A 23,970-nucleotide genomic window follows, 5' to 3' on the forward strand; every position below is an offset into this window, starting at 1 on the left:
ATTGAAAAAAATAAATATGTTAGGGGTGCCTGGGTGGCTCAGTTGGTTGAGCAACAGATTGATTTGGGCTGAGGTCATGATCCCAGATCATGAGATCAAGCCCCACTTTGGGATCTTTGCTGACAGAGCAGAGCCTGCTGGGGATTCTTTCTCTCCCTCTCTCTCTGCCCCTCCCCCACTTGCGCTCTTTCTCTCTCAAAATAAATAACTAAACATTTTTAGAAAAAAGAGAAGAAAAATAAACATGTTAAAAAGTAGAACTAGAGAGGGGCGCCTGGGTGGCTCAGTAGGTTGAGCGTCCAACTTCAGCTCAGGTCATGATCTCCCGGTTCGTGAGTTCGAGCCCCGCGTCGGGCTCTGGGCTGACAGCTTGGAGCCTGAAGCCTGCTTCTGATTCTGTGTCTCCCTCTCTCTCTGCCCCTCCCCCGCTCATGCTCTGTCTCTGTCTGTCTCAAGAAATAAATTTAAAAAACCATTTTAAAAAATTTTAAAAAAATAAAGTAGAGCTAGAGAAACACTTTACCCTGTCTTAAAGACTTTCCTCTTCCGCCTCCTCCTCCCACTCTGTGGCAGTGTTGACACAAAGCTCTTCTTCTAGTGACAGCCATCAAGGAGTCGTGAGTATTTGTTGTACACAGAAGAGCTAATGACATGGGGCTTTAATACATCTCTATTCAAGAGTTGATTTTAGAGAACTTAAAATAGCTGCTTTTAACTCAAATTGATTTCCCAACTTCAAGTTGCATTTTCAAGTGATGGTGTACTTTGTTTGAGTTTATTTTCTTTCTCTTTCTTTCCTTTTCTTCCCCCAGTGTTTTGTTATTGTTGTCGTTGATGTTATATGTATTTTTGTTTATTAGCTTTTTGGTATTACCACTGATTTTCCTCCTTTTCTATTAGGCTAAGGCTAGAAAGTGCCCTAGATGTTAAGGAATTTCATTTGTATTTTATCTCAATCCAACTGTTTAGGACTTCAAAGGTCATTTGTAATGACTATGTCTTAAAAATACATCCCTCCATGTGCACACAGTCTCCACATTTGATGCTACAGGTCAAATAATATCCTTGGTTGTCATCAGTCCTCCCCACCATTTTCTAAGTGCTGAGAACATATATACAGGAAGAAATAAACAAATATGGCCACTTATGACCACTGGTGATTTTTGAAAGACTGGGATGGAGATCGTAACATATTTTACAAGGCTTTTTGGCAGTTAGTTCTTTCATGACTAAATGCAGACTTTAATATCTAGAGATGCTAAACTCTGAAGGGTGGAATTTGAGTACTGATGTCATTACAGCCAAGTCTGAAGTATGAAATTTGCTGAAAGCACATGAAAATGAATCGAAGTATTTAATATGTTGAGAGGAGCACCAGTCTTATTCAGGGGCTGATGTCTTTAGCACCTCATCAAGACTACAAGCCCACATTGTACCTTTTAGAAATCATCGATATTATTTTTTATATACAGCATCTTTAAAATGTTTTCACCTTTTAAAGTAGTTTACTTAAAATTGTATCTGCAGGGCAAGTGCATCTTAGAAAAAGTTGTTTTGCTCTTAAACCCTATGTTTTTCAAGAAAATTGCCATTCTGGACAACTCCTCTAGTTTCCAACTTTGCAGGGATCCTGAACCCTGAACTAGAAGAATTGGTAGCAAGAGATAAAGAGCTATGCTACAAATCTGCTTATTTGTGCTCCAAGGCACCTGAAATCGAGTGAATTAACTTTTTCTCATCTTTTTAAAACCTACATATTTAAAACTAGAATTTCAACCCGATTTCTCCAAGACTTACTATTCTTGAACTTGAAACTGGAGCACAGACACAGGGAAGTCACTTAATCTGCTCGTCATGTATTTAACACCTATAACTTGCAGGATATTGTGGAAATTCAAAGGAAACAAGCAGGAATGTGGCCTCCAAGACCAGTACAGCCTTATTAGAGCATCAGGTGTGTAAATAAAAGTGAATTTGCAATCATACAGGGCACAGTTGAGGGTTACAGTGGGAGCCGATCACAGAAACAGTGGTAGGGGAAGGACCTGGGCCCTGGAACTCCTTGAGGGTTTGAGAAAATGATTTCAAAACTAACCTATAAGTTCTAGCATCTTGCACTTTTTAAACTAGCTTATTATTTAAAAGAGGCATTTGATGATGATATTTCTGTAAACTGAGATAATTAGTTCAAATTAATCAACAAATTGTGCATAGAGTTTCTATTATGTGCAAGATTATGCACTAAATACAAGGGGTTACTGTTGTGTGCCAGTCTCCGCCTATCAATAGCTAATGTTGTGGCTGGACCAACGCTTGTGGTTCTTATGGTTGCAAGATACCCTTGAGTAGTAACCATCAAGAAACTTTGAAAAAATAAAGGTTTATTACTTACAGGACCTGGAAATTACACAGCACACGTGGGGTCACACAGCAAAGTCATGGGTAGAAAGAGAGAGTGTGTGAGCACGGGCTAGTGTTCTTTATTGGGGTCAGGGGTGGGGACCTAGGGTTTTGCAGACTCAACTCTTTATTGGTGAATTTAAAAGGTAAGAGTGGGGAATTTAAAGCACAGGAAGAGAAAAAATAAGTGGCCCACATGGTTAGTTATCGAAATCAACCAAGATGTCTAAAACAAGGGAGCCTCAGTGGAAGGGAGGTGACCTGGCTCTTTGTTTAGTCCTGTGGCTGACAATGTGTTTATTTAGAAGAGCCTTCTTTGAAGTGGATGCCCCTTTGAAGCGAATGGCCCTGGGAGCAACGTTTAAGTCAGGCACTGGCATTACCAAAACAAAATTTTAAAAGCTGTCAGGACTTAACACTACAATTGCAAAGTTTGATGAGATGATTTATGCTCTTGGGGGCTAATAAGTTATTTATACTAATAACTCTATAGTGCAAGACATGTTAAAAATCCTATAAAAGAAGAATAACAAAGCCTATGAATAGCCACTAACCCAGCAAAGACTTTCACTATTATTATTATTATTATTATCATCATCATCGTATAATATAGGTATTATAATGAGTACAATAATTATCAGAGTAGGGCATTTATTAATAACACATTATTTAAAAGATTCAGGTGCATTAATGCTCTCAAAGTATTAAGTTTATGGGAGTTGGGTCTCCATGTTTGCTTGAGGCGAATTCTGCTCACTTAAATATAAAGGCATTCTTTGTTCTTATAGCACCTGCTTTATTTCTGCATCAGTTACTAACTATTCAGATTCAGGAAACAGTTGATACAGACCTTGCTTCTGTATAAGCAAGACTTATACGTTGACAGAAACAGTAAGTACGCTTATAGATTTTCTTATCCTAGATATTTATTCTGGGCTTAAGGTTTCTCCTTGTACCAAAATTTATCAGCCCCTATAAAGAGAATATGCCATGAAGAAGGTACTCAAAATGAAAATAATTTTTATTAACATTTTTTGTATTTAAGCCAACCCCAACTTGTGAAATTTAAAAACTACCATATCAGCAGTGCCAATATAAACTTCATAACCCTAAATTAGTGTCTAAATTGTGCAGAGATGTGTTAATATGTACATATTTGTGAAATTTATAAATGAACAAGTGAGCATAAAATGAATTTCACAGTCCAGGTCAATGCACACATAGATGAGGCAGTGAAACTATTCTGGAGCACCATTTTAACTGTTCCAAATGAAAATTCGGGGACCGATAGCCCATAAAACGACAAAATCCAAGCAAAAAGCACCATTACAATAACTGTGAGTGCCTTTAAATAATGACTTTTTTAATTATATAAAGATATTAAATAAACAGCAAGTCGTTATTAGGCACATCGCTAACACTCTCCAGATTTTCACGAGTTGAATTCAGCTGAACTATCTATAAAATGAAGCTTAATCATTTAAACTTCTACCCAGATATGCATATCACTATGCCCCTAATTACCAAAGTCAATACACTGGTTATTCACTGAGAGTTCTTTTGGAAATAAATGTATCCAATGTTATTCAATAATTGTATAATACATTTGAACATTTCAAAAAGCAGTGCCTGGGGCAAGCATACAGCATGGCAATCTATTCATGTGTTGTTTCTTATACGGATTTTTTTCTCCCAACCACACCTTCAGCTTATATCCTAATTTGTCATTATCTCACAGAGCACAAAGTGCTCCCTAAATTACAGTTAACAAATAAGTTATTAATACTGTTTTAAATAAATTTATCTTTATTGCATTATTGAATGTTCTCCTTTTTAGAGAGCTAGCTTGAGGATTTTTTCATTTAGCTTCATGTATGTCTTCAAATAAACCCCATTGTTTTCATAAGTGGCTACCTGAAATCAATTCTGAAATATTTTCTTACCTGGTAAAGAATAACCCAGATAGAAGTGCTGAATGGCATGATCATGGCTTGATTGGTATTTTAGAAAAAAATGGCCACCAGTTAATACTGCAGCAGGGTGGATAGCTGCCTGCCAATCTCAGGAAGTTCGAAACTGCCCAAATAAAGAATATACCTCATGATAACCAATTTGTTCCAAAACTTTGAAAATCCTCACTGTGAATAACATTGTATGCTACCTTTTTTTAACCTACAGGCTACCACAAAAAATTAACCATGAGACGGTTTTATTGTCTAGATTTATTTTAATATTGAGCATGTTTTACATTATCTGAGCGTGTGCACCAAAGATGTAAGACAGGGTAAGAACTCGGGCAGTGGGGTACTTACTTCCTACTCCAAATTAGAAAGGGTGCCAAATAGCTCAGTAATCAAGGTATATCCTATTTTAAAGCAATATTTTTTAAATAATAGTTAAGGCCAAAAAATATCAAAAATTTAAATAAAGATCGAAAGAGACCTACATTCTGGCATGTTGGTGGACTACTATCTATTTGACTACAAGGTAAAAAAAATAAGCAGGGAAGAAGGGAATCTTGCCATGTTCTTTGGCTTAAGGGCAAAATGGATCTAAGTTAATACTTGATAGCATCATTAGCTTAGCAGTATTTTTGTCAACATGGTAACTGCAATGAATACAAACCATTATTTCCTATCATCTGTATTTACTATATGTAACTTAAGTGTCATTATCTTACCTATGAATCTGTTTAAAGTATCACACCATTTAGAAAGCTGAATGGACGTTTACAAAGGAATACAGTTGATACTTGAAAAACATGAGTTTGAACTGTGTGAGTTCCCTAACACAAAGATTTTTCTCAGTAAATACAGTACAGTACTGTAAATGTATTATTGTCTCTTCCTTATGATTTTCTTAATAACATTTTCTCTAGTTTATTATAAGAATATAGTATAAAACACATGTAATGTACAAAATATGTGTTAATCAACTGTTTATGTTATCAGTAAGACTTCCAGTCAACTGCAGGCCATTAGCAGTTATGTTTTTGAGGTGTCCAAAGTTATATGCAGATTTTCAACTGCACAGTGAATGGGGCCTCTCCAGTTCCCACATTGTTCAAGAGTCAACTGTAATCCATAATTTGAATTTGCTATGTTTGTGGCATATTTCCATCATTCAGGCTTACCTTGTTTACTTCTGGTGCCATTATGTAAATGCTCTCAGCCACATAGGAGATTTTCTTTTAGTATCTTAGAAGGGGGGAATTTTCATAGAAGGCTAAAAACGGAATAGACCATTGTATGGCTTTTTCCTTTTAGATTTATACATAACAGGAATAACTCATTTCATTTACTTATTGACATACTTGCTTTCATTCTATATAATTCTACATAGAACCATCACATTTCTTTCCTCCGCCGTGTAGCAAAACTCCTTGGGCTGTCTACACTTGATAGCATTGCCTGAGATTTCTCTTCTCATTCTCTCTTCTTTATATATAAAATGCCTTCAAATTTACAGAAAATTTTCAAGGATAGGATAACATTCATATACCCTTTACCCAGATGCACCAATTATTATTTTGGCCTATTTGTCTTTGGTGTATATTTTTTCATAACCCTTTGAGAATCTGTTGTGCACATCATGCCCCTTTATCCCTAAATATTTCAGCATGTCTTTTCATAGAAAAAAGGCATTCTTTTGCATAACCACAGCTCAGTGATCAAATTCAAGAAATTTGTAGATAGACTATGACTATATCATATCCAAACTTCACAAATTATTCTAATAAAGTCATTTTTGGAAAACTTGCTCCGATCCAGGATCCCATTCAGTCATGCAAATGCACTTAGAGCACGATATCTGGTATCCGTTATCCTAAAACAATACCAGAGGCTATCTTTGACTTTCACAACATCAGCATTTGTTAAGAGCACAGGCTGATTATTTTTTAGAGTGTCTTTCGACTTAGGTTTTTCTGATGTTTCCTCTTTCGGGGGGTTGGCTGTGCATTTGAAGCAGGAACAGAGCATTGGCAATGTTGCGTTCTCAGTGCATCACACCAGGAGGCATGTAATGTCACCTTCTCCCATTATTGGTGGTGTGAACGTTGACTACTTAGGGAAGATAGCGCCTCCTCCACTAAAAGGCTACGCATATTTTCCTTTACAATTAGCAAATCCGTAAGGAGATACTTTGATACTATAAATTATCCTGCTGCTCTTTAAACTTTCACCGAATAATTTTAGTGTCCACTGATGATTTGGGCATGAAGCAATTATCACCATAAAAGTTGCAAAATGGCAATTTTCTGACTCTATTGGCTCACACTGTCTGCAAGGAGGAGCTTTCCCTTCTCATTTATTTACTTACTTAGTTGCTTACCCATCAGTATGAACTCATGGGTTCTTCTTTCAGTCAGTGGTTTCTAACCAGCTCTTCCACTATTTATGTTGATGCTCAAAGTTTCCCCTATTTGTTCACAGGGACCCCCTTCAGGTCATCTCCTCTGTCATGTTTAAATGATCTCATCATTTATCAACCTCTCCCTTATCTTCTGGCATTATAAGAAGTTACAGTCCTTCCTGTACTTTGCTGCCCTGGTCCTAGACTCGACCATTTCCTCAAGGTGGTCTGGCTCCTTTTAGTGAGAAATTGTCTTTTAAAACCAAAATCTGGAAGCTAGACGTGTGACTAGGGTGTTGTTGTTTCTAGGTTGGATAAAATGTGCTCTACTAAGTGCATAGTTCAGCTCATTTTGACAAATTTATACACCCGTGGTCAATTTTCAGTCTGCATTGTACTTGATCTATTAGCAGCATTTGATACTGAGGACATCTTCCTCCTTGCAATATTGTCTTCACTAGGCTTCTGAGAAATGATCGTTTGGGTTTTTTTTTCCCCCATACCCACTGGATAGTCCTTCTTAGTCCTTTTGATTTTTCTCTGTTCTTCTCTATATCCTTTCAAAGTTGAAATACTGCTGAACTCAGACTCTGATGCTTTTCTCATCTGTATGCATGCTCACTCCCTAGTTAATCTCATCTGACAACTCTCGGATTTGTATCTCTAACCCAGTCTTCTCCCCCAAGCTCTGGGTTTTATAGCTACTTATTTCTACCTGACATCTCCACCTGAATTTCCAGGAGACATCCAAATTCAGCACATGCAAAACTGAAATCCCCTGTACAACTGCTCTACCTGCAGCTCTCCTGTCTCAGGGGATGGCAGCTCCATTCTCCCAGTTATTCAGGGCAAAAATTGGAAGTACCCAAAATATACTCTGGATCCCTCCCTCTACTTCTGGTTTCTTCACTGGTCTCCCCCCTGCCCATAATCTCTTGCCATCATCTCTTGCCTGGATCATTCCAATGGCCTCATAACAGCAGAGCCTTCTTCAGATCCTTTGTCTCCCTCTCTCTACCCCTCCCCAGCTTGCACTCTCCCCAAAATAAATATTTTTAAAAAAATAGAAAGAATTTCAGCTAAACAGCATTTCCAGAAAACAGCAGGTTTTGCCTGGCCTGAATTAAGCCTTTGCATGCATAACGAAACCTAAGGAACAAACTGATTTTGGTAGGTGTCTACCATTGGGGAAGGCCACATTGCCCACTGTTTCTCTATCCATTGTGATTCTGAGTTTCCTAAAGGAGAAGGGGAGACAGGAGGAAGCATCAAAGAATCCAAAATTTCTTTATATATGAACTGTACGTTTTTCTACTAGAGTGTTCAATTTTTTTTTTTTAAATCTTTTTTAACGTTTATTTATTTTTGAGACAGAGAGAGACACAGCATGAACGGGGGGAGGGTCAGAGAGAGGGAGCCACAGAATCTGAAACAGGCTCCAGGCTCTGAGCTGTCAGCACAGAGCCCGACGCGGGGCTCGAACTCACGGACCGCGAGATCATGACCTGAGCCAAAGTCGGCCGCTCAACCGACTGAGCCACCCAGGCGCCCCTAGAGTTTTCAATTGACTGCAGATTCAAATTGGGCAGAAGATGTCTCTTATGTGACCCTGGAGTGACTCATAGAATTTCAGCTGAGATAAGACATACCTTGACAGGCATTCAGATAATGTGCTTGGAGTATTTCTTCAGTCACCACAATGTCAATAGTCAAGTTTTGAAAGGCCCATGTCACATGAGTATTAAAATATCTCTCCTGACAGGATCAGGCTTTCATGGCCACCAGTAAAAGAGAATATACTCCATTACAAAGTAGACACCCTCTCTGCTTTTCGTCAGGGAAATCTAGGTCCCTTTTGAACGGAGAGTATTGATTCCTTTGCCACTGATGTTCTGGGACATTAGGAAACATTTTCCTCATGTATAAGCTAGTGTATTTAATTCAGAGAGTGTAGGATGAGAACCTGGTCTAAATTTTTGAGACTTGGCTTTACTATCACAGAAAAAGCATAACTACTCCTTTCAAATGCATGCAAAAGTATGTGGATTTCACTTACAAAGCATACCAGTGTCATTAATAAGAAAATGATGTTTTTAATTTATATATTTCATGTCTTCCAAAATTACATTCAGAAATGTCTTGATATTTTAATGAATATAATATATAAGAAAGGTCATTTTCGTTCTAGAAGAACTTCAGATGTAGAATTAATAGACTATTAATCTTTTCAATTTATCTCCTTTATAATACATTGTATTTTTACATAGTGGAGAAAATAGGGTTTATTAAATATATAACTTCTGTATTTGATTACTTTCCACAGATACAACACACTCAGGGGAAATTGGCACCAAGAAAAAGGTGAAAAGACTGTTAAGCTTTCAAAGATACTTCCATGCATCAAGGCTGCTTCGTGGAATTATACCACAAGCCCCTCTCCACCTGCTGGATGAAGACTACCTTGGACAAGCAAGGGTGAGTCAGTTACCTCTCTGTTCCCTCCCATCAGGCTAGTGGCCAAGAGCATGTGCCTCAGTTGATAGCACTGGGGTTAGAGTCCAACTTCTGCCACTGAGACGCTCTGTGATTCTGGCTAGTTAACACGTCTGTACTTTTCTTCAAATATGAAATGAAGTTAATAGAAACACCCACCCATAGGGCTGATGCAGAGATTAAATGAGGTAAAGCATGTTTACATGTTTTATATATTCATGCCTAGCACATGCTAGCTATTTTCATTTTTACAAATGGGCAAAACATTGTGCATAACAGTAAGTAAAATTTTGAACTGACGGATTACCACTGAGAGAATAACTAAATCTTTAAGCCCATTGAATTATCTCCTTGTAATAGCTACACTGAAATTAACCCAATAATTACCAACTCCTTTTTTTTTGTAATGCTTATTTATTTGTTTTGAGAGAGAGAGGGAGAGAGAGTGAGGGAGGGGCACAGAGAGAGAGAAAGAGAGAGAAAAAGAGAGAAAGAGAATCCCAACTAGGCTTCACTCTGTCAGCATGGAGCCTGATGCGGGGCTTGATCTCCCAAACCATGAGACCATGACCTGAGTGGAAAAGTGGAAATCAAGAGTCTGGTGCTTAACCAACTGAGCCACCCAGGCGCCCCCAATAATTACCAACTCTTAATTCCATTTACATCTATCAATACAGTGCATTGTCCTTTGTATAATTTTTATTTCATTCAAATAATTTTCACTAATTTTACAATTATTTTTACCATTCATTGATCAAGGGTTGAAACTAACATGTGACTATCCAAAAAAAAAAAAAAAAAGGTTAACAAGTTATCTCTAGCCTAAACTGTCAAAGGAGTTTAAATTTCAAGATAAACTGTCATAGTTTAAACAAAGTCAGAAGTAGTGTCTTAGAGTTTATATGCTATGTAATATTATGCTATCTATATACTATTAAGAAATATATACTATTAATATATAGCATTAATGACTAAGCAGCAAGTAATATCAGAAGAACTAATTCCCAACATTAGATCTAAAAAAGGTGGGGGTGGAAATCACTCCTTCTAACAACTTAAGTCTTGAAATTGAGTGAATGTCTGGTTGGTTGGTTGGTTGGTTGGAGAAAAAAGAACAAACCTGAGATCCCAGCACTGGGGCATCAATGACAGAGCACTCTCGTGCCCCCCTCCCCCGCCGAGCAACCACCCCTCAAGAGAGGTGACACAGACATGTAGAAAGAACTGTGGGTCACAAGTCAAGAAGATATCAGGGATCAAGTCCTGGTCCTGCCTTTAGTATTTGACTTGGGTAAAGTGCTCAGCCACTCTAAATCTCACAGATAGCCTATTATTCTTTCATTTTTCTGATAATGTTGTGAAGGTCCATGACAAGACCTTTGGACTTTATTGGAAGATGCAGGGAAGACCTGGAGTGGCAGGAGAGTGAGCTTGTCCTTACTGGAAGTGGTGGCTTTGAGAGGAGAGAGGAAGGTCAGTCGCAGAAGCCATAGTGAGGGTAGAATCAGCAACCACAGCTTTGCATCTGAGAGTTAAAAACCATCTAAGCATGGGGTATTTAAAAAAGAAAAATAGGATGATAAGTCTACATTGGACAGCAGGTCTTTAAATTATCCAGTATTTGCATTTGCCCACTCCAGTTTCCTATCTGTTAGAGTGTATTAGAGTGGTTCATTTCGCATTTAGTCCACATTGAGCAGAATAATGTGCTCAGCAATCATTTTTACTTCATTTTTTTTTAAATTTGATGTAAACATTCTCAAGTATATAGTAGTTTGTGATGTAGAGACTTTACTGAACTACAATTTTAACAGATAGCAAATTTCATATGTGCTTATTACGTACAAATACTATTCTAAGCACTCTACATACACTACCTTATTTAATACACACAAAAATCCTCTGAGGTAGGCAATATTATCAGCCATATTTTTCATATAGGAATCTGAGGTACAGAGAGGTTAAGGAACTAGCCCAAGTTCCCACAGCCAGTAAGAGATGCAGCTAACACTGAACCAGCCAGTTTGATTCCAGAGCCTGTCCCTTTTACACTGTTGTTATTAGTACGTAGAGTAAGGTTTGTTTTCCCACAGACCAGACAGCAGTGTGCTACTATCTTCAACTTCTCAATTGTTTAATTCATTGTCTGAAAGTAAATGTTTAAGTCTCCGTTATGATTCATTGGAGTGCTGTTTTTTGTTTGCCTTTTCAGCATATGCTCTCCAAAGTGGGAATGTGGGATTTTGACATTTTCTTATTTGATCGCTTGACAAATGGTAAGTCACCCAAAAGAATTCTATTTTCAGACACTGTTATTCTTTTTCCTTTTTTTTCCATTTTCATACGTCTGCAGCCACTCGAGAAGGGCCAGGGCAAGGGAAAATTGATTCAGATGAAAAGTAAGGACTGAATTAGGCCTTAGAATCTTAAGACCATTTCCTTCTGGCCTTGATGATCCCAAAGGAATTTGGAAACCACAGATTAGATTCTTTCCTCGCAGAATACTTGGGCCACATCCAGACAGAGGAAGTTCATTGTTAGTGGGTGAAAACCAGAAACATTAAAGCTCATCTGATCAGTCCTGACTCTTACAGGGCAGACATTTGTACATTTTCATTAAGTGAGCTGAATCTCCCCCAGTGCAAGTATTGTTCAGAGAGGCTGGGCATCATTGGAAGAAAACATTAGCTGATGACAGTGTGTAAAAGTGTAGGTTGCAGCTGAAGGGGAAAATAAACATTCCCATTGATTTCACTTTTAAAATCATGGTGCCTATAAAGATTTTGCTTAAGAAAATAAAATCTGATTATTCATTCATCTGCCCATTAAACAAATGCTGATAGGCCTAGAAAGCCAATGAAAGGAATCCTATCTGATGCTGACCTTCACATGCTCCACCATCGACCAGGCTTGTACTTTAAGTCATTACAGATGGTTTTCTCACCATTCCGTTACTTGACAAATAACATACAGTTGAGAGATGCAGCCTAAGCCCATGAAGCCGAGCTTCACACTGTGGAAAACTAACTAGCCATATAAGGATGGACCCCACAATCTTATATTTCACTTTGCTCAAATCAACTGAGAAGTGGGTGCCAGTAGATGATATCAACTGTGAATGAAAGGATTTGTTCAATGATATTTGTTCAAAAGAGAGTACAATCATGACTCTCATAGAATAAGAAATGATTCTATGTCAAAGAATTTAACTCAGAGAATTTAACCTGTCAAAGATTTAACTCAGTTAGAGATCCAGTAAGATGCTACAGCTAGTTAAAGGAAAATTCAGAGAACAACACATATATAAACAGTAAGAAATGCTCAAATGAATTTATAAGTAGCTGTAAAACTGGGAAGAGAAAATCTGCATTTTCACCCGAGTGATTTCGTTTGCATGTATATGGACAAGAACCACTCGCAGTGCTGTTAGTTACCTACAGCTTTGAGAGTTATGAAATAGCTCAAAGACAATGGAAGCTGCAGAAGCACAGGATCAGGCACCCTGGAAGAGTGTGTCTAGGCAACACTTAGTTTTCCACTGAAGACATCCAGTCATCATCTTGGTCCATTTCAAAGTCTTTCACAAATTCTATCATGCTTTTAAAATTCAAACCCATTATTCTTTAATAAATTAACACATTTTTATTCAGGAAAGAAACAATATTTCCTGAATGCTTACAAGTCACTATTGCTTCAGTTTTGCCTCTCTGATAGTTGTAAACTATCTCATGGTCACATCTCATCTTGGGTGATTTTGAATGGGGAGAACAAGCAATGGCCATTAAGCAATGCGATGACTTGGATACCCCTGTGACTCTAAGAATTAATTGGAAGCAACTTAAGACACATTGCAAGTGACTATTAAACTGTGTCTTTAAAAAATACACACACACATACACACACGCACACACACCCGTGTGTGTGTCCCTGATACAATAGTCAGACTCCTTCTAACTCTTAATGCTTTCATTGCCTTTGGTATAGAGTGAAGGTCTGAGCTAGCTCGTTTCACTTGTTCGGTACGAGGCAACCTAGGATAAAACCACAGTCATAGTATCCTTTATACTTGAAAGAGTTCAAAACTAACAGGGAAAAGGAGACCTATCAGAGACCTTCCATTACAGAAACTTTGGATTCTTTTGTCAGTCTTGATAGTTCAGTGGTGATAAAAATGTGTTGAAATAGGTGACTGTTTTCCTGTAGGAAACAGCCTGGTAACACTGCTCTGCCACCTCTTCAACACCCATGGACTCATTCACCATTTCAAGTTAGATATGGTGACGTTGCACAGGTTTTTAGGTAAGTCTTTATTTCCATATTCTACCTCCTTTCCCCTGAATTATGGCAGTCCATAATATTCTTCAACGTAAAGTGGCAAGAACAATAGCAGGGTAGATGAAGACCTCAAGTTAATCTTAAATTATCCCATCTTAATTTTAAAATATGGTTTACCCACTTAAATCCTTGAAAACAATATTATATACTTGATTAGTCATGTTTATAAGAGATAAAAGCTACATAAAGAAAACAATCAAGAGCATGTAACTGTTAAAGAAATTACTGATCTGCTTACATATCAGCAAAACCCCAGTTAATGTGTGCCTCAAATAATTCCAATCTGGACACGAGTTGCTGAAAGTCTTCAATCGACTTTTTTTTTTTTTTTTTTAGATAATAAGAACTACCATTTATATAGTGCCCCCTAGATGCAAGATGCTCTCAGTATATTATCTCTAACCATTTCAACAACTCAGCAAATTGGGTGTTGTCACCACCATTTGGCTCACAGTTAAGGAAAAGTAGAAAGACATTTCATAACTTACTCAAGGTCAACACTTGTAATTGGCAGAGCCTCAGTCCAAGCCCAGGTCTGTCTGACTTGAAAGCCTGCCATGTTTCCACTCAACTCCGCCCCATCACTCTCTATCAAAAACAGCCCCAGTTCTTATTGGACTTTGTGCACATGATTATTTATCTGCCAAATTATCCAGGGCACATTTTTAATCACCATATAACTTCCTGCTGCCACTTAGCTTGTTTCTGGCTCCTTTGATGTGCCCTATGGCTATGCTTTGGATTTGGAAGCTGACTTAATGCCTCCAGAGTAAAGTAACAGTGACATGAGAGCAACAGAAGTAATGACAACCAACCCTATCTGGTGCTTAAATATGCTGGGAACCCTTCTAATGACTCGCATATATTAATACATTTAATCCTTAGAGCAGCCCTTTGAAATTGGAACTATGGTTGTCCCCATTTTATAGAGAAGGAAACTGAGGAAGCGTATGGTTAAGCAATTTGCTCAACATAAACACTAAGTGATAGAGCCAGAGTTTAAATGTAATTGTTTTTTAAACCTGTAAAATAAGTAATACGTGGCACAAAAGAAATATTTGAAAACAGCTCTAACGTGGCTCAGTTCCAGAAACACAAATGACCTCAGGCTAATTGAGTTTAGATTTCTTGGGCAAGGTAATGGCCACAAACTGGCCAAATAATGTTTATTTGTCTAAAGAAGGAGAACACAAGATACTTTGGACATGTGTGTGCACACAGAGTAACATAAAGACTGTAAAAATTTGATGATAGAAATAACACCAGAATTCAGAGCAAAATTCGTAGCATGGGCTGAGAAAATATGGCCACACTTGCAAATCTGGATATTCTGTACACACTGAATATATTGCATCCTAAGCATGCCCTGACTGTTAACTAAAGCAGACTAATTGCTTCTGTAATTAGCAAAACAAAATGGCCTTGCTTATGTCTCTACTCGGTTCCAAGAGCACTCTGGTCCTTACATTGGAAGGGTATGAGAGAGGCTAACTTAAATCTGAATAAGATAGAAATAAAACCAAGTTCTCCTTTAGGTCAACCCAGTACTTTGAATTTCTGTCTGAAGTAACCTCAGATTTGTTTTCGTCAGTGTTTGCTGTTCAAGTGATAAGCCAATCTTTGGACATCAGGGGTCTGATGCTCTTTAAAAGGAAACCTCTTTTATGACATATTATTCATAAATGGCAGCAAACTTAAATAATTAAACTATAGTGTGAAATAAAGTTGTCCTTTTCCTACATATTTATTTTTCCAATGAATGAAAGCCTTGATGAATGCCAGAAAGGGGTGATTTATGAAGGTGGTGAGGAATCCCAAGGGCCTCACAAATCCTTTTAGCCTTTCTCCCGTCTGCCCTCCCCCTCCTCCTCACTAAAAACAGCCCAGTAGAGCTGCCAAGCTTGCAAACCACATTTATTTTTAAAGGATCCCCAGGCTGCACATTTTGGAGACACTGATATTTTTTAAGTAAAAGGGACCCTCAACAGTTCAGAGCTAGTCTGCCCTTCCTGTTTTGGTTCTAGCTGATTGAGTTATCTGTTTGCCTCCTAGTCATGGTTCAAGAAGATTACCACAGCCAAAACCCATATCACAATGCTGTTCATGCAGCCGATGTCACCCAGGCCATGAACTGCTACCTGAAGGAACCCAAGGTAAAGCAAGACTCAGCCACCGCCTCAGCATTGGAAATGCCAAGTAAACTGTCTGCTAAGCCCCAAATCACCCAATATATCAGAATAACTGTGTATGGATCATTCACAATATGAACACAAATTATTTCTACTAAAGTTCCAGTATCAGCTCTGAAAATTATATGAAAGAGAATGTAAATTTTCTGAGTTTTTTTTTCTCATAATTTCTGTATTTTTGAGCCTGCATTAGGACAAAAACAACCCTCTCCGTGACAGTCTACATCTTAGATATCTTCAAAACTCTCAAGAAATCATTTTGCCTTGGACCTTTGCCACCAATGTTACCAGCAGTGAACTTTTCTGGGAAAATCTCCCACCTCATGTTTTTTGATCAATGAATAGAGTCAAAACTCCTCAAAACTCAAGCTCCATTTCCTATAAGCCAATGGGGCATCCTGATTCAGGCCCAAGAAAATTTGTGACTTCAAAGATCTCAAAGTATGTTCTGATGCAACAAACGAATCCAATACTAAAAACATAACAATAATACTCATTAGTTGAAATATAAGCATTTTTAGCCATATAAAACTTAGTTGCTAGAACATACAGGATGAATTTTCTTAAGCTTTTTCAAAAATGATATTCTAGTCCAAGTCTCTGTTTAGTTCAGTTTTAATATCAATCACTAAATATATAGATGCCAGACAGGCATTCCCAAAAGAAAACTGGGTAGATGCCTCATCCTTATAAAATATCCCATTAAAGGTTGTGTTTTTAATCTGTAAGTTGTCCAAAAATTGTAATATATCACACCGTAGTATATTTAAATTTAGTGCTAGATTTGCATTCTCCTGCTTGGTTTCTTAGTGAACCAAAAAAAAAAAAAAAAAAAAAAAAAAAGACAGATTCTTACACATTCCCCCACTATTTATTACACATTGAAGAAATATGCAAATTTTGTAATTCAGCCCACTCTTGATTTCATATTCAGTGGCAATGATATAGTGGATGGTTGAAATACACAAATGATTTTTTTTTTTAACATGTCCATTACTTTGGCTTTAAATTTTTCCTTCATTCACTGCTTTCTCTAGGAGCAAGGCTGATTTCAGGCTCTGCCTTCTCCCCGCTCACCAGAGAGCAGTCTTGCCAACAGGAATACCACTGCACCAACAAAAAGAAACAGATGGGATGCCTGGGTGGCTCAGTCAGTGAAGCATCCAACTCGATTTCGGCTCAAGTCATGATCTCACAGTTCGTGAGATCGAGCCCTGTACAGAAAAAGAGAGAGAGAGAGAGAGAGAGAGAGAGAGAGAGAGAGGAGCAGTGGGAAGAGGAGGGTAGTTGAATGAATGATCCAGAAAGATTTGACTTGCTTAATTCCCTTCCATGCTGTCCTTTCCTCCCTGCAATTCCATGTGACTATCACCTCACTGACTGCTTCAAGAGGGTAAAGGTCAGGATGAAAGCCTAAAAACTACTGTGCAAAATTATGTGCATAAACATCAATCAGTCTCCCAATTTGATTTTTTGAACAGCTCGCCAGCTTCCTCACACCCCTGGACATCATGCTTGGACTGCTGGCTGCAGCAGCACACGATGTTGACCACCCAGGAGTGAACCAGCCATTTTTGATCAAAACTAACCACCATCTCGCCAATCTATACCAGGTAAGGGAACCCAACATTGAGGCACAGTTCAGCCAACTGCCTTAGGCCCAGTCCTGGAGCCTGAGTCTCATCTTTGGAGTTAACCTTTTTTCAGAGCCAGCCTCAGTGACCACAGCCACAGAGCATGGATTTGAAATAGGTCTAGGATATCCCAAGGTAGATTAAATTGGTATCACAAGGTAGATGAAATTGTCCAATGTAAAACAGGATCTCTGAGCCTACCCTCTGAGATGTGAGAATACCTGTCTCCCTGGACACCGTCTCATATATAACGGCCAATTGAAGCCAGTCCTTGTAGGACCTCTATAAACGATACTTCCCAGCTCCAATCCTAATTCAAATTTATGTCTTTAAGGCATTTCTGAACTTGACTGGCCTCCAGGTCAGAGTATGTTATCAAAGACAATAGGCATATTTTGTTGTTCTAAAATAGGTCAGCAGTATGAGTAGGCTGGCCTGGAGAACTTTTATCTCTGATGTTATTTAAAATAGTAAACTTTAAATCATAAATGAATAACTCCCAGAATTTTTAGTATGGTTCTTTGGAGACCTTTGGTTGTCTGTCACAAAATCATTGCAAACAAGGTAGTCATTGATCTCAATTTTAGTAGATCTTTTGAAAAAACACAGTGCTGAAAAATTCCTGACAGATCCTTATAAAGCACAAGTGGAACTTGAAAAAAAGAAAAAAAAAAAAAAAGTCTTTCTCCATCCAATTGATTAGCTTTTAACATCAGTAGGAACTGGCCTTCCAAGGTTTATGGATCCACGTGGCCAGCCAGCACCCGGAGCCCGGATAGATGTAGCCACATAGAGGGGACAGGATGACAGAACTAAGAAAGATTTTGTTGATGAGCTATAAATTAAACAAAGAAAAATAAAAAATAAAGCTAAACTTTCTAAAGCATCTCACAAGCTAAATTTATTACTTAGAAAAACATAGACCTGAATGATGGGACTGAAAGCCCCCAGATGGATTTTCTATTCCTGTCAATTCTGGTTTTTTCAAATGTGTTTTATTAGACAAAGGAAATCAATCAACAAAATTGGCTACTTGATCCATTCCCATATAAAGTAAATGCTTACATAATTCTAGTTTCTCATCACCATATAAATTATGTCAATGAAGTTTAAGAGAGTATCAGCTGTGGGGCACTTGGATGGCTCAGTAAGTTAAACTTCTGACTCTTGATTTTGGCTCAAGTCATGATCTCACGATTTGTGAGATAGAGCCCCAAGTCGGGCTCTGCACTAAAGGCATGGAACCCACTTGGGATTCTGTCTCTCCCTCTCTACCTCTCCCTGCTCTCGCCCTTATGTGCTCTCTCTCTCTCTCTCTCTCTCTTTCTCTCTCAAAATCAATCAATCAATGAGAGTATCAGCTGCTACTGACTGATTTGTACATAAAATGAGAGTCGTAAAACTGTACTTTGACATGTAATATATATAAAACCTGTAATGAATTCACTTTTAAGCAGGAAGTTAAAAAGAAATACGCCAGATGTTAAAAACAAGAAAGTAGTTGTAGAATTTCATAAGAATTAAGTACTCATTGCTAATTAACAAAAAATTATTCTCAAAATAAAAACACTAGTCTATCTTGTTCAGATATTAAAATTGTCCTCAAAAAAATGAATTTCTTACCCAAACGTTTGAAGTGCAGATAACTTTTAATAGTTTTTATTTTAATATCTTTGTTAAAGATAAACATTCCAGTACAACCAAATTCTTCAGCCTTTTCAATGCAACATATAGTCTTGTATGTTTTTAGTCAGCAGCTACTTACTGCATATGTCATATGGTACGCTAAAATCTAGGAGTACAATGATGGATAAAATGTAATCTCTGCCCTCAAACATTTGTTCAAGCTCAGATGTTCAAAATGTGCAAAATCTGAGAAGACTTAATCTCAGTTTGAAAGTTTTGGGGACTTAGCTAAAGGTATACATATAGATATAATTTTTTTAAGTCTTGAAAGAATAAATACCGGCTCTGTTCTTTGTATCCAAAATGTTACTATAATAAAGCGAGCCAGTATTTTTTCTAGCAGTAAATTTGTCCATCTGAATTGTCTGGCCTGATCCTTGATAGGAAAGACAAGGATCCTTTTCATAATAACTAAAAAGAAGTTGGGATATAGGACTTGAAAACCATATACGAGGGGCGCCTGGGTGGCGCAGTCGGTTAAGCGTCCGACTTCAGCCAGGTCACGATCTCGCGGTCCGTGAGTTCGAGCCCCGCGTCAGGCTCTGGGCTGATGGCTCAGAGCCTGGAGCCTGTTTCCGATTCTGTGTCTCCCTCTCTCTCTGCCCCTCCCCCGTTCATGCTCTGTCTCTCTCTGTCCCAAAAATAAATAAACGTTGGAAAAAAAAAAAAACCCATATACGAGATACTGTCTTCATCAGTATCCTGCTCAACTAGTGTTAGGATCTCTTGGAAGCTAGATAGAGATTCTGGTCTTCAGGTTGTAAAAATAGTGTTAAAGGCAAACCAGGATCGCATAGTATCATCAACATAATGTCTACTATCTTAGAGCCGATGAGGATAAAAGCTGAAATTTTTATCAGCCAAATTGGGATCTAACATATTAAAAGTAAAAATTGCTAAGAGGACCTGAAAATATTATGAGATTTCAATTCTGCCCCCCAAATTGCTGGTGCCTTTTATATTTGGCTATATACCATTATTTATTAACTATCAGAGGGAATTTCAAAACAGTAATGAAAATTCTACGTCCAATACAGTTCACCAAATTATATAACTAACCTTTGTTCAGTGCTTACTATGGTTCAAAAACTGTGCTAAACGCTTTTTATGTATTATATTATTTACTCTGCACAATAGTCCAGTTAAGTGGATACTATTATCATACCTATTATTCAGAAAGAGGAGAAGTGATACTTAGGAAATTCAAGTGTTTTTCCTGAAAATAAATAGCTAATTAATGGCAAAGCTGGAATAAGTCTTTTGTCTCCAGAGCCAAAATGACTAAGCATTATACATACTGTCTCTAAAATTCACATTGATCACCTCCTTTCTGTGGGTAGGACACTAAGAGCTCTCCACCAGGTTTTCCTATTGCAGTGAGGGAGACAGAGGGGTTAGAGCCAAGTGGCTTCAAGTGGGAGGGACTTTGGGAAGTACTCTTCCGATGGTGTGTAGCTACAAAGTGGGATGCAAAGACAGAAAGGGATTCCGCAGAGGGCTTGGCTGGAGAAAGAATGGTAAACTGAGCCGTGGCATGTAGCATTTTGAGTAGCAGAGCTGAGAAGGGCACCCTAGAGGCAGCATGAGCTGGGGTACTTTGTGGATTAAAACCCACCAAAAACAGACTGTGTCTGTGGCCGTTAGCTGGGCATCGTCCTGCCATCAACCATCCCTGCTCTCAGAGCAGTGTCTTGGGTATATTTTCATTAAGTGTATATTCTCTCTTTTGTAGAAACTGTACATTAGCTGTACAGAACATGACGTGGGTCAGAAAATCTCTTCTCTGCACCAGGTTGCAGAGCAACTTGGCATAACTTCAGGTTTTCAATTTCAAGAAAAAAAGAGTGTGCCACATAACACATAAACTGAGCAAGACCATTAACAACACGTGATATTTAAAATCTTTGCAAATGTAGACTTTCAGCCTACCAAGAACCTTTTAGGAAACTGTGTGCCGATTTCCAGAGGATATACCTATGCAAGTCTTTCTAGGGTAAGGATCCCTAACTTACACTCATATTTTAAAATGAGTTATAGATTCTGAAAATATTAAGAACCATGGTAATGAGTAAAAAATATGTCTATATACTATATATATTACACAATGTATTATAAATATGTATATACACTATATATATTACACAATATATTGTGAATATATATACACACACAAAAATTATACACACCCACACACACACACATTTGGTTAATGAGAATCCAGTAGAGAAGATGTGCCAGGAATTATGTGGGTTGAGAACACCCTGTGCGTGACTTTGCTACAATCTAGCCTTACTATAAATGAGATAAAATAGAAGAGAGCTTCCTCTCCCTCCTCTTGTTGGCTGTGCTCTTTTAGTTCTAATAAATAAGATCATTGCATAACTCCCAGCCTGTGCTTCTGCCCCGAGATAAAGAGAGAGCCAGGGCAGCTGGAGTGAAGGCCAGGTCAGAGGGCTCCCTCCCATTGTCTGCTATCTGGACCGGACTCATTTGCTGAATTGCCAACCCAACTTCAACATGAAAGTGATAAAGGCACTTCCACCTGGCACCTCTCTCATCAGACTGGAAGCCATCCAGTTGTCCATGGTGGATTGAGAAAGGAACATGTGAGAGATTGAGCTAAGCATTTATCTTGTGTCCCTCCACCCTGCAAGTCCCCAACACACAATTGCTCAGCAATTGAGCAAAGTAAGCCTTGAATCAGATAAGATATTGGCTATTACAATTGCAGAAGGAATCACTTGCAGCTCAATTTCAAGTTTAATTTCTTTCGAGAAGAGGCCAACTACTGACAGAACAACCTAATGAATAAAATAATTAATAATTAATTGTTCCTTATAGCCTAATATAATGTTTCATAATATTACATTCTATACTGTCTTGCAGAAGTTTATAATCATTTTTCTTAGTTACTTATCGCAAGCACTAAGAGCAGGTCAGCATTTTTCACCACTTTTTACTCTTAATGACTCTGAGCCATAAATATGAACTTGACAGAGCCTGCCACATGGTCCTATGACCGCTACTCAAATAAGCAACTGCCAAGACTATACATAACCTCACAATTTCTGCAGTCTGAAAGGTGTTTTTGGCAAGTAGTGTGAAAATTGTAGGAAGGAGGCTTAAATTGGATCTTCTGTTTCATAAAGTTTCTGCTGTTCACAGTGAGGTAACTGGCATGTTGCCTGTCCGTGGCCCTCATCTGAACACAGGCCTGCCCCACAGGACAGTACTTAATGTCCAGTTTCCTTGGTCTCAGAGCAGTGTCTTGGGAAGATGCAGATTGACCAAGAAAAAGATTTCTTGCAACAGGCAGTAGTGCTACAGCTTTTCCAAGGGCCACGGTCTTTAGGATTCAAGGAGACCACCTGGCTTGTTAGGGAAGAGCTCAGCATCTCCGTGATCTCCTAGAGTCTTGCTTCTCTGGTTCATGAGCAATTAAAAATGAAGACACAGACGATGTTCCTATTGTTGTTTTTCTTCCTGTGTCCTCTGTTTTAAAAGGTGTCATTCACTCTGATTCCTATGGTACACCAGACCTCTCAGCTTAGCAACAGATTTTAGTCAAAGAAAGAGATGAATGGTGGGGGGGAGGGGGGGCAGTTTAAAGCCACCTTGTAGGATAGCAAATCTGCTCTGCCAGATTCTCTTTGACAAACAGACTCTTGATTTAATTTGAAGACCTGGGTTGGTGGTTTATTAAATGCCAGACGTGAAGCTATTCAGGAACAAAAGGATTGTTTTCTTCTTAGGGTGGATGATATCTTGACAACTCCGCAAAAAGGGAAATACAGGTTTTGCCATACGGGTTTTAAGAGTTTTATTTTTCCGAATTAAAATTCTAATAAGCCTTGTTATTTCCAATATGCTTTGTTACCTACAAAGGTAGCTATATACTCTTTCAACTCTAAGCTGACGATCGTCTTTGAAATTACAAATATGAAGAGTTAGGGACACGAGAGCACACTGTCATGAAGATGGTGCGACACACTGCTGAGCCGATGTGGTCCCTGGTGCAGGCCTCCAAACAGGGCGGGGATTTCAGCAGATACTCAAGTTGCGTCATTTCATCCCGTGTTCAGATCTTCACCAGCATTTCAGATTATTTTCTTCTTTTTTCAATCTGCCCTTTGCTACTCCTAGTCTTTGAGCCACTGTGAAGGCCAGGTGAGCCTATGGTCACTGAGCCATCCTCCTGTTAGCGAGGACACAGATAACTGGCCGCTTCCTGTGAAGCACCAGGATGTCCGCACCTGCTCACTGCAGCCTCTCCCCTGAGTGCATTGCACCAACATTATCTCCTTGTCCACACACAGCCTGGCCTGGCTCCAACTCCTTCTGCTGTGCAGCCAGGATGAGTCTCCTGAAACTCAAGTCTGACCCCATGGGTGACTGCTTAAAACCCCATTTCCCTCAGGATTGAGTCCAAGGATCCTAACACGATTTGCAAACCCTGTTGTGATCTGGCCCTGTTACGCTTTCCAGCTTCTTTTCCTGCTATTACTCAACTAGGCCTCTGTGCATCATCCAGTCCGAACTACTTTTAGATTCCCAAACATATCACTCACTCTTGTATTCATTCAACAAATATTCATTGAGTGCTTAATACACACCAGGTGCTGGGAATATAGAAGATGAACAAAACAAAAACCCCTGCTTTCTACTAGGGGAAACACAATAACTGAGTAAAATTTGTAATAGGTTAAAAGTGATCATTCTTAGTGATAAAAAAATAAAACAGGGAAGGAAGTATCCCTCTTGCTTACAGGTTTTCACACACATGCTCTTCCTTGTGCTGATTTTAATGAAATGTATTCCTCTCCACTGACTGTACTTTCTGATTCCTCTCTCGCTCATCCGTTTGAGCTCAATTTGGACAT

The 23,970-nt window shown here is 38.5% G+C and overlaps 1 protein-coding gene across 3 annotated transcripts in view; it reads left to right on the forward strand.

Annotated features, from left to right (window-relative positions):
* Window positions 1-23,970, forward strand: part of PDE7B (phosphodiesterase 7B) — a 326,358-nt gene that overhangs the window by 275,856 nt on the left and 26,532 nt on the right. For all 3 annotated transcript variants that reach the window (XM_043593075.1, XM_043593076.1, XM_043593074.1), the window contains 5 exons: window positions 9,077-9,228; window positions 11,459-11,522; window positions 13,450-13,545; window positions 15,634-15,734; window positions 17,252-17,383. In XM_043593075.1, coding sequence (XP_043449010.1) covers window positions 9,077-9,228; window positions 11,459-11,522; window positions 13,450-13,545; window positions 15,634-15,734; window positions 17,252-17,383 — 545 coding nt within the window. The remainder of the gene's footprint in view (window positions 1-9,076; window positions 9,229-11,458; window positions 11,523-13,449; window positions 13,546-15,633; window positions 15,735-17,251; window positions 17,384-23,970) is intronic.

Source organism: Prionailurus bengalensis, chromosome B2 (genome assembly GCF_016509475.1).
Source record: "Prionailurus bengalensis isolate Pbe53 chromosome B2, Fcat_Pben_1.1_paternal_pri, whole genome shotgun sequence".
NCBI classification, from domain to species: domain Eukaryota; kingdom Metazoa; phylum Chordata; class Mammalia; order Carnivora; family Felidae; genus Prionailurus; species Prionailurus bengalensis.